The sequence below is a fragment of the Coenobita brevimanus genome, chromosome 5 (genome assembly GCF_032717465.1).
Source record: "Coenobita brevimanus isolate Jiangsu-jjx chromosome 5, ASM3271746v2, whole genome shotgun sequence".
NCBI classification, from domain to species: Eukaryota; Metazoa; Arthropoda; class Malacostraca; order Decapoda; family Coenobitidae; genus Coenobita; species Coenobita brevimanus.
Genome location: NC_136958.1, coordinates 14,705,475 through 14,716,545, shown reverse-complemented (window position 1 = coordinate 14,716,545; position 11,071 = coordinate 14,705,475). Strand labels below are relative to the sequence as shown.

At 40.0% G+C, this 11,071-nt stretch overlaps 1 protein-coding gene across 1 annotated transcript in view; it reads right to left on the bottom strand.

Annotated features, from left to right (window-relative positions):
• Positions 1-1,312: 1,312 nt before the first annotated feature.
• The window catches only part of LOC145398029 (uncharacterized), a 34,947-nt gene continuing 25,188 nt past the window's right edge, over positions 1,313-11,071 (bottom strand). Inside the window, exons 5-6 of the mRNA XM_080270995.1 lie at positions 8,535-8,717; positions 1,313-1,755 (exon numbers count right to left, since the gene is read on the bottom strand). Of these exons, the coding sequence (XP_080127121.1) occupies positions 1,553-1,755; positions 8,535-8,717 (386 nt within the window). The 3' untranslated portion in view covers positions 1,313-1,552. The remainder of the gene's footprint in view (positions 1,756-8,534; positions 8,718-11,071) is intronic.

Sequence of the window (11,071 nt, the reverse complement as noted above, 5' to 3'; positions counted from 1 at the left end):
CCCACTCACCAACTACCCCATTCACTTTCACATTCCCTACATTTCCATTCAAATCATTCAAAGCGAAGAACAGAAAGAATAATATGAATAGCTTCAAGAGGAATTACAGGAGCAACAGAGGATATTACAACTGACGATGCAAGAACAGCTTGATGCTTTCATGAGGGATGTGAAGGAAGAACAGCGACAATTTAATCCTAAGACGGGCATCAGAAGGTTTTGACATAAGCTCAGGACGGGCATAATCGGCTGTTGCGACATGGCTGGGGGTTTGTGGGGGGGGGGGGAGTTGGTGGTGATGGGGTGGCGCAGAGAGGTTTGGGTGGTGGTTGGGGGTGGTGGGGGGCTGGAGTGGGGAGTAGGGTGGGGTCGGAGGGTTAGGGTGGGGGTTGGGGGGTGATAGGTGGAGGTTGAGGGTTTGGAGTGGGGTTGGGGGGTTGGGAGTGAGGTCCGGGTGGAGGGTGGGGTGTGGGGGTGGAGGTGGTTTGGGGGTGGGGGGGTGGGGTTTTCATCCATTTCACTTTGAAAAGTTTTCCCAAGTTTATTCACTTTCTACTAATTTATTATGTTTCCATTTCAGCCAGTTCTGGGTAGCAGTCATGATCCTGTTTTCTACCTTTATCCCTTCCCTAAACTCCTTCCATATTCTCTTTACCAAAGATGGTGCTCATCTTGCGGTAATTCTCACTTGGAAAAATAACTTTTACTTACAATTTTGCGTCTCCATGCTACCCGTCTGATGATAGACGACACCCAGCTTATGATGCATATCAGCGGATTCTTGCACTAACTGGATGTATTCTATTGTCTGGACAATACTTTTGCTTATACTTGCTCTACTGTGTTAGAACACCACTTAATTTAACCTAGTACAGAGCCTGACTCATATAAAGATGTCATTTAGGAGTGGCCAGTTGCGGCCAAAGGTGGCCGCTGCAGAGCAAGGTGACGGACGTTCTCCCTCACTCCCTTTCTCGGTGTGTGTGTGTGTGTGTGTGTGTGTGTGTGTGTGTGTGTGTGTGTGTGTGTGTGTGTGCGTGTTTTCCTTTTGACATTGGTCCTACTTTTAATCAAACTCAAGGTAAATCTGTTGTTTCTACATAGGTGATAAAATTCATACCATTAAGGTACTTATAATATGTGAATATTTCTGCATTCTTATTTGTGTAAATAAGAATAGTATTTCTTATCCACAGTTCTGTGTAACTGGTATGACTACATAACTAATATTTTCTGTGTGGAAACATTTGGGAATTTATTAAGAAAGACAAATACTTATGGAATATAAATGACAATTTAACACTTCTATTGATGTCAGATCATGAGAAAACCATTGTACAGGTCAATATATGTAAATGGGCACAATAATCAGTCCTTCCATAGATTTTTTTTTTTATGCACAAATTTTTATTGATTCATATTCTGTACCACCAAACCCATTCTCAAATGACACTGGGAATGACCTTTCCATGACCAGGTCCCCACTCACACTACCGCTGGTATTATTCCCATACATAATAACAGTAATTGCAGAAGTAGTTACGCCATCTCACTAACAGAGGAAGGAGACTGCTTTCTGGCACAGGTAAGGGTGTTTGTTTGTACAGCTAAGATCCCAGGCACCAGTAGAAGACCCATAAGGATAACCAGCCACACACTCTTCCATGGCACCATCTGGCTGGCCACTCCACCACTCTTGACCACTCACCTCGCGGCCATCCAACCAGGTCCTGGCTCTGGCGCCCACCCACATCCCTACAAAAAGGCTTCACATAATAATCTTATATATATCATCGGTGATAAGTATTAGAAAACAGATAAATAATAATCATGTGTGTGTGTGTGGATGTGTGTGTGTGTGTGTGTGTGTGTGTGTGTGTGTGTGTGTGTGTGTGTGTGTGTGTGTGTTTACCTAGTTGTGTTCTACAAAGCCTGAGCTCGTGTTTTCCCCCTCCAATATATAATTATCCAACTTTCCTTTCAAATCATGGGTACTGTTTGTACAAACAACATTTTAACCAAATTATTCCATTTGGTTATACTTCAGTTTAGAAAGCTATATTTTCTTACAACACCCGAGAAAGTTGGCACCTTTAATTTAAAACTACAGTATATCCTCTCGTCCTCCCCTCACCCCTTACGATATAATCTTTTCTATCATTGTTCTTTATACCACCCGTACACTTATACGTCATTATGATAATATTATCTCCTCTTTCTCTTCATTCCTGTAATGTAGTCAGTTTCAGTCTTTCCAATCTCTCTTCGCAATGCAAATCCATTAAGCCTGGTATAATTTTTGTAGCCGCTCTCTGCACGTTCTCTAGTTTCTTTATGTTTCTTGAAATGAGAGGACCACTCCATGACAGCATATTTCAGTCTTGGTCATACCATTGTCATTATCAATTTGCCAAGCATTTCCTCACTCATATAATCAAATGCTCTTCTAAGTTCATCCACAAATTATATACTCCGGTAGTTACCAAATTTATGTGCTTCTCTGGAGATTACCCATGCTTTGTTATAACACCCAAATCTTTCTCTTGAATAGTTTTGTGTATAATTATCTTTGTTTACCATTTTGTAATCCTAATTTGGTCATCTCTTACTTATCTCAGTTACTTCACACTTACTAGTGTTAAAATGATCTTTCACAGCTGACTCTATTTATGTAGTTAATCTAAATCATCCTGCAACTCTTCACAACTACTTTCACCTACATTTTTCTTCATGATTTTTGCATCATCAGCAAACATATTCACATATGATCGAACTTCATTGGGCATATCATGTACATATATCAGGAACGGAATGGGGGGCTAAAACTCCTCTATGGTGCATTCCACTTCCTTCCATGCTGAAAACTTGTCTCTAATCATAGTTCTCATCTGTCTGCCAGTGAGGTAACTTCTCATTTATTTCAATAAAACACCATCTGTGCCACCATCATCTCTTAATTTCCAAATCAGTTTCTCATGTGGCACTCTATGAAACGTTTTCCTGAAAAATAAATAACGGTACAGTCCATCCACAGAATTCTTTCCTGTAACACAAAATCTGTCGTAAAAACTCAGCAAGTTTATGACACACGAAATATCTTCTCTGAAACTTTACTGCCTAAAAGTTATTATCGTAATTTTCTCTAAATGAGCAGCCCATCTCTTCCTTATGGCATTTTTTTTTACAATTTACAAACAACACTTGTAAGACACACGTGTCTATAGATTGATGGGTCTTTCCTGCTGCCACTGTTATATATTGGTACTATATTTGCTCCCCTCCAATCGCTTGTCGAACCTCCCTCCGTTACAGAACATTGTATTACCTCATATATTGGTTTAACCAACTCTTCAGCACATTCCTTCATTACCCAACCAGAAATAATATCAGGTCCCATGGCTTTGGTTACATCCACACATTTCGTCAACCTCAAAAGCTCATTAGGTTAAAATTTTACTTTATTTATTTCATCTACTATGTTCTCATAATCTATTTCCGATCTCTGAAAATCCTCTTCCTTTACAAATACTATCTGGAATTTCTCATTCACAATCTCACACACGTCACCTTCTCTTTCATATCCATTAATATCATCTTTCAGTCCTAGAATTCTATCTTTAATATCCATTTTACTCTTTATATATCTGTAAAGCAATTTTGGATCACTTCCACACTTTGCCACTATATTTTCATATCTTGCTACTACTTCTCTTCTAATCCTCATATAATTATTTCCAAAATGTTTTTATATCTCCCATGCTGATTTATTTTTAGTTTCCCTTACCATATTCCAAGCTTTTTTCTCTCTCTCTCTCTTTATCATTGCTACTCTACATGTCATTAAACCATTCATTTTATTTCTCGAATTTAGCTCCATATTTGGGAACATATTTACTATCACCCTTCATGTATGCTTCCGTAAACTGATATTATTTGTTTTCCACACCCACTGCTTCGTTAAACTCTCTCCAGTCAAATTCCCTGAAATATTTTCCCATAGCCTTATAGTCAACTATGCTATACTTATACCCAATTTCCTCATGTTTATAATTTCATCTTCTTCCCAGTTTATAACCTCAAGCTCAGTTAGTATATTATATGCTTACCTAAGGAAGAACGGTACTTTTTATTTTGGAATTTATTTGGATCTTTTTGTGAAAAAATCTAACCTCGATGGTTCATCTTCACGTCGTGTTCTTGTGCTTTCCTTAATGTTTTGGATCAATAAGTTTTCTGTTGCCACTTCATGTAATTTATAACCCCACGTATTGGTATTATTACCTGCATCATTTTCCTCCTAGGTGACCTCTGCAATTAAAATCTCCAGTTAATATCAATTGCTGGAGTTTGTGCTTGCGCTGGAAACTTTTCCCGTCAAGCCGCGCCACCAGCCTGCACCTGGTTCCTGGGGCTTGACGGGCAGTCTGACTCAGGCCAGACCAGAGAGAGGACGCGCCCTTGCCAGTACCTATTAAACCAGTGGTTTCCAACCTTTTCTAATTCTCGTCCCCCCTCACTGAATGACACGTTCCCTGCGTCCCCCTTCCTTAATTACTGTATTTTACTGGCATAGTTGGCATGTGTCAATAAATATCATAGATTCTTAACCTTTGAAATTGTTTATATATTCAGATAACTAGATTCTGGTGGCCAGAATCAAGATTCAAGTAAGATGGAGAAATAGAAGAATGGAAGGACAGGAGGAAGGAGTAGTTGCTAGGAGAGTGGAAAGGTTACAAGAGGATGAGAAAAAGGCAGAATATTAGAGAGAAGTGGAGGAACGATTGGGTAGATATAAACTGGAGCAGATGGGGGACGCGGAAGATATGTGCAAGATATTCACAGAAGAAATATGTGCAGCATGTGATGTGGTGCGTAGGGTGAAGAGAAGACGGAAGGGGGTGCAAGGAACAGCATGGTGGAATGAAGAGGTGAGACAGGCTGTGGCACAAAAGAAGAAAGCACACAATGAATGGATGAGAAATAGGGGCTTGGAAGAAGCTGAGAGGCGGAAGAAAGAGTTATATGTAGAAAGGAAGAGAGAGGTGAAATGATTAGTAAGAGAGAGTAAGAAGATAGTGGATGAGGAATTTGGAAGGAATATGAGTGTAAAGTGGAGGGACTGTACGAAAATGTTCTTGAAAGAAGTGAAGAGATTAAGACAGGGTGGCAGTGAAGTTAGTAGGGGAGTGAATGATAAAAATGGTAGATTACTAGTGGAGAAGGGAGAGAAAGTGAGCAGATGAAGAGAACACTTTAAGGAATTGTTGAACATAGAGAATTGAAGTAATGCGAGCATAAGTGGCTGGGGAATGGCTGGGAGAAGGAGGGAGGTGAGAAGATAGGAAGAAATCGGTAGGATAGAAGTTGTGGAAGCAATGAAGAAAATCAAATTGGGGAAAGCCCCAGGAATTGATGGAGTGTGTGGTGAAATGCTGAAGCATGGGGTAGAGATAGTAGTAGCATGGATGGGGAAGATGAGCAGATTGGCCTGGGAGGAAGGTAGAGTCCCAGAGGATTGGAAGTCAGGTTTAATTATTCCCTTGTACAAAGGAAAAGGGAGGAAAAGAAGTGTGTGGTAATCACAGGGGCATTTGTCTTCTTAGTGTAACAGCAAAAGTGTATTGTAGGATACTTGTTGACAAAGTTAGGGAAATAACGAAGGAATTAGTTGGAGGGGAACAGGGAGGCTTTAGGAAGGGAAGAGCTTGTGTAAATCAGATATTTATTCTTAGATCATTAGTGGAAAAGTTTCTATAGAAGGGAAAGAAGTTGTATGCGGCCTTCATGGATTTGGAGAAAGCATATGACGGGTGGATAGACAAGGATTGTGGAAGGTATTAAGAATATATGGAGTAGGGGGAAAGTTGTTGAATGCTGTGAAGAGTATGTATGATGGTGCTAAGGCTGCAGTGCGTGTGGATGGTGAACTGAGTGAATTTTTTTGTTTGAAGATTGGGTTGAAACAGGGATGTGTCATGTCTCCAAGGTTGTTCAATTTGTACATTGACAGGGTAATATAAGAGATATTAAGGTAGGGCAGTGGATGTTGGAGTGGCCCTAGTGAGAGAGGGTAGTGTTTGGAAACTCCCTGTACTGTTGTTTGCAGATGATACTGTGTTGTTAAGTGAAGACGAAGGGGAGCTGCAAGGCTTGGTGGATGAGTTGGAGAGAGTGTGTAAGAAACGGAATCTAAAGGTGAATATAGGGAAGAGTAAAGTGATGGTCTTGGAGAGAGGTGAAGTCAGTGAATGTGCAGTGAGGCTGGATGTTGAGGAAATGGAAAATGTGAGTACGTTTAAGTACTTGGGGAGTGTGATGAGTAAGGATGGAAGTTTGGAGGGTGAAGTGCTTGAAAGGGTACAACAAGGAAGAAAGGTTGCTGGTTCCTTGAAAGCAGTGATAAGAAACAGGGAAGTGAGCATGGAAGTGAAAAAATTACTACATGACAGTATTGTGATACCACTCTCCATATTTAGAAATTACTGAATTCCATCATAATTCATAGTTTTCAAATATAATTACCCTCTTTATCAAGCCTTCGTGCCCCCCTAGGGGGGCGCGCCCCACAGGTTGGAAACCACTGTATTAGACTAAACCACAAGCTGGCCTCGCTGTTTCCATCTCCCTCCTGGTTCTCACCCCAACACCGGTCGATTTTTTTTTTTTTAATACCAGTTCCAGGTATATCAACATATCTCTACTCATTACTTCATATTCTCCATCATTCCATTTTCTTGTTCGAGGTGGCATAATTATAAACTACTCCAGTATCTATGTTTCTGCCTTTCTCATTGATGATATCTATCGTTATGGCTTCTACATTTTATTTCTAATATTTATTTCTACATGACATAGCTATCTTCACATTATTTTTTGTCATTATTGAAATTCCTCCCCCAGCTCTTCCTTCTCTGCTTCTTCTCCATATATTATAACCACTCCAACCCATCACCTCTACTTTCATGACCTTTTAACTTTGTTTCATTTAAGCACATTACATCTATATTACTATACATTACTTTCATTATATTGTTCTTCTTGTCTATTACTTTATCATGTGTAACATCTCTTACTTTGTGATTTTTATTTTCTTTGTCTTCTCATTTATATACAATTTTATCATTTTCATACTCGGTTCTCTCTCAAAAAAATTATATATATATATATATATATATATATATATATATATATATATATATATATATATATATATATATATATATATCTTCATCTGTTCTCTGCTTATTTGTCCTTTGCTTCTGATATTAAATTTCATATAGTCTCTCATCCCGATTCAGATCCGTCCTCACAACTACCCCCTTGTATCTCTCACTCTCCTTCAACCTCCATGTAAATTTCATCACTTCCTCAGCCACCCTTACTGGCCTGAACTGAATTTTGAGTGTCCTTACCCCACCCTTTCGATGCTATCAGAACCTCCACACTCCTTCTCTCTCTTCCTCCCATCCATTATTTTCTGGATCTAATTCCTTAATCAGTTCACTGGCTTTCCTTATTCTCTGTCTCTTTTCTCTCAGCTTTATTTCTGATTTCATCTTCTTTGTCTCCAAATACTATCATACATTTTTTCCGATCTGTTGTCTCTCTCACTATGTTCTCCCCCTTTCTGATGTTTAATACACCTGCTTCAAAATTCACTTTTTCTTCTATTTCGTCTCTTTCCAGTCCCTCCTTTTTCCTCTTTTGTTCCTAAATTATTTCACTTAATTCATTTTTCCATTTATTTCATCCATTTGCCACGCATTCTGCATAATATTCATTTCTATTTCCATCTCCTCTGCTTTCACTTGATTTCCCCTTAGACTTCTTTTTAGTGCTTCATTCTCTTCCTTTAAAATTTCTTAATCTGACTTTCCACCTTTGTCATTTATTCTACCAATTATTACTCAGCCTACATCTTTCCCTCCTTCATTTCATCCCTCTCAGTTAGTCTCTTCTCCAAAGCAGTCAACCTGTCTATAATACCTATCCCCACCAAAGCACTTATGTTCACAAATTACCTGTATTCTTCCTTCAAACAGTTCTTACATCTTTATAACCTCCTGCTCAGTCACCACCCTCTCTAATTTTTTATCCATCTCCTTGGATGCACCCTGAAACTCTTCAGATTCTATGGATTCAGGATTCATCCTTCTACTGCTAGATTTACTTTGTTGATATTTGGGGTGTACCTCCGGAGAAACGAGAGGACATAGTTGATGTTTCGGGGTTTTGTGTTCAGCTGATTTTTAAAATATCCACATCTTTATAATTAACTTCTGTCTTCTGATTATCTCTGAATCAATAGATATTTAAATTCATGTGGAGACATTTACTTAACTTGAACTGAGCTCTTCTGTCCCACAAATTAGATAAACTTTTATGCTCCATCCAGCTTATGTCCGATCGCTTGTACTGGCGCGCGTGCGCGTACGTGCGTGCGTGCTTTTGTGTGTGTGTGTGTGTGTGTGTGTGTGTGTGTGTGTGTGTGTGTGTGTGTGTGTGTGTGTGGACTCTGCTCTAAGACTCACCAGTGTATCTAATTTCATCCTTGTATGCCAGTATTGCAGCCTGAAGGTCCCCTGCCACATATAAGTCACCACCTCGGAGCCGGCAATCAGTTCGCGCATCATGCCAGTTCTTCTTAGTAGTGTACAAGTGAATACAGCCAAGGTCATGCAGCTTACTGAAGCTCACGTTGGCACTCAGTGGTCCTGTGGGATGTATCATTTCAGTACACCTGTGTGATACAATGTAGCATCCAATAAAGGTATAAACCCGGTTCATTACACTAACATCAACAGAGACAGACAGACAGACAGAGACAGAGGAGGTGGGGGGGGGGAGAGGAGGCAACATTTGCTAACACATGCGTGACATTTTCCTATGGTTGCATCTTATATATATAAATACATTCATGAGCTTTCATTTGTGAGTCATATGAAACATATTACAAAACAAGCAGGCTTTAGGGCACGTTCGAATCGAATTCGCTCTGTGTCGTAATCGCAGTCGAAGCTAAACAGAACACGTGCCTTGCCTGGGGTGGTTGTTTTGCCTCTGATTGTTCTACGCTTGTCAGGCAGTATCTCGGGCCCATCTCTTTTGCACTTTTTAGCCAGAAAAAACATTTTAAAGGCATAAATCCAAAATATGAGGAAGGTCTTATGAAAGCCCAGTTAGAGTAATTTTCAATCCAATTCGTATCGTTCGTATCGTTTATAAAGCCTCCATAATGCTTGCATACGTCGGTCTTGGTCACCTAATGGCCGCTTTCCACGCTGCTCAATCTCCGGGAGCCGCCATATTCTGTTCCTTATCCCTGAGGCAACATTCTATAACCTCGCTTTTTTTTTTTTTTTCGGTCTGTCTCTCGCAACCCTACCCCCGACGTTCACATTTTCCACTTTCCGAACCCAGTTGTCGTCCTTCATCCTATCCATATGCCCAGACTATCTTAATCTACCCCTCCTTATCAAAACACCATTACATTCCAGCCTCATCCTTCCTCTCAACTCTTCTCTCGTAAACCTAGACCCTCCCAGGCCTCGCATTCATGAACATACTGCACATCCATCTAATCACTGTCATTTCTATACATTTGAGCCGACGAATATCCTCTTACATTACTCCCCAGTTCTCACTACCAAACAGCATTACATTCCTAACACATGCCGCATACGAATATCCCTTAGCATGGAGGGAGAGCCCTCTCAGTTGTCAGGAAAATTAACAGCACCCTGAATTTCCTCCAACCACTCCTTACCCTAGCCACCCCTGCCCTACCTCCAGCACAGAACATGTCCCCCAGTTAACAAACCTCTTCCACGCACACAGGAGACCACCAGCAAGATCAGCTTTTTTGTACCTGACAGTCTCTACATGCCCTCCCCATTACACCTCACACGCGAAAAACATTATCTCGCCCTTTACGACTAATAACACTACATTTCTTCTGCAACCACTTCTCACATATATTGTACAAGATGGAGTTACATCCCACACATTTGTGGCAAACCGTATGTAACCACTCTCCCTTTGCTTTGACAGAACTGCCACCAGCCCTAGCTATCATCACTTTTATTTGATCTAACTGGACCAGAAGTAACGTTGGGACATTGTGGCGACGAGTGTTTAAGAAGAAAAAAAATGAAAAATATTTTCCCTTCGGAACATGTAAAATGTAATAGGAGACATTCTTTTCCCTCCAGTTTTCCTGGTTACCATATCCTCACAAACTTCCGTAAAAAGGGTGGCACTTGTTGTTATATCAAATCTGAATTTGCAGTTGAAACTGTTTTGAACATCACTTCAGCTTATTTTGATTATTCATTATACAAACTAAATTATTTAGATATTACCAAATATATCTGTATAGTTTATCGCTCCCCCAATGCTCCTTCAGAATCCAGCGTATTTGACTCCATATCCACACAATTGACCAACCTAAACCTCACCCTCACCACGAACATTACCGTTTTGGGCGATTTTAACGTCCATAATGTAGACTTGTTAGAGCATTCTGCCGGGACTGACGATACTCTTCTAGAGTGCGAGCTGTTTCCAGAATCGTTTAATCTCACGCAGTTGGTAATGCAACCAATTAGATAATAACTTTAACAAATCATCACCCATTCTCCCACTAAAATCTTCAGATGGTAACACTATAAAAATTAATTATCCTTTTGGTAAAGAGAACATCCTTGCCAGTACATTTACAGAAAATTCTACCTTAGAGGAAGTTGGCCAAAAGGTCTCAGTACTAGAACGTAACTCTCCCGAAATTGCTCCACTTAAGATACAGACTAGATACGTAAAATCCATCGTAGACAATTAACCAACCAACAAAGCTCCAGGTCGAGATGGAATTCCTCCAATTGTTTTCAAAAAGTGTTCCACAGAACTTGCTCCTGTTCTAGCTAAATTATGCATACATACTTCTTCATTCCCCAATTCTTGGAAAGAAGCCGATATCCACCCAAATCCGAAGAAAGAACTTTCTCTGACTCCTCTGCTTGCGGACTAATAACTATCACATCTTCTCCTGGCAAAGTGTTTGAGATTGTTA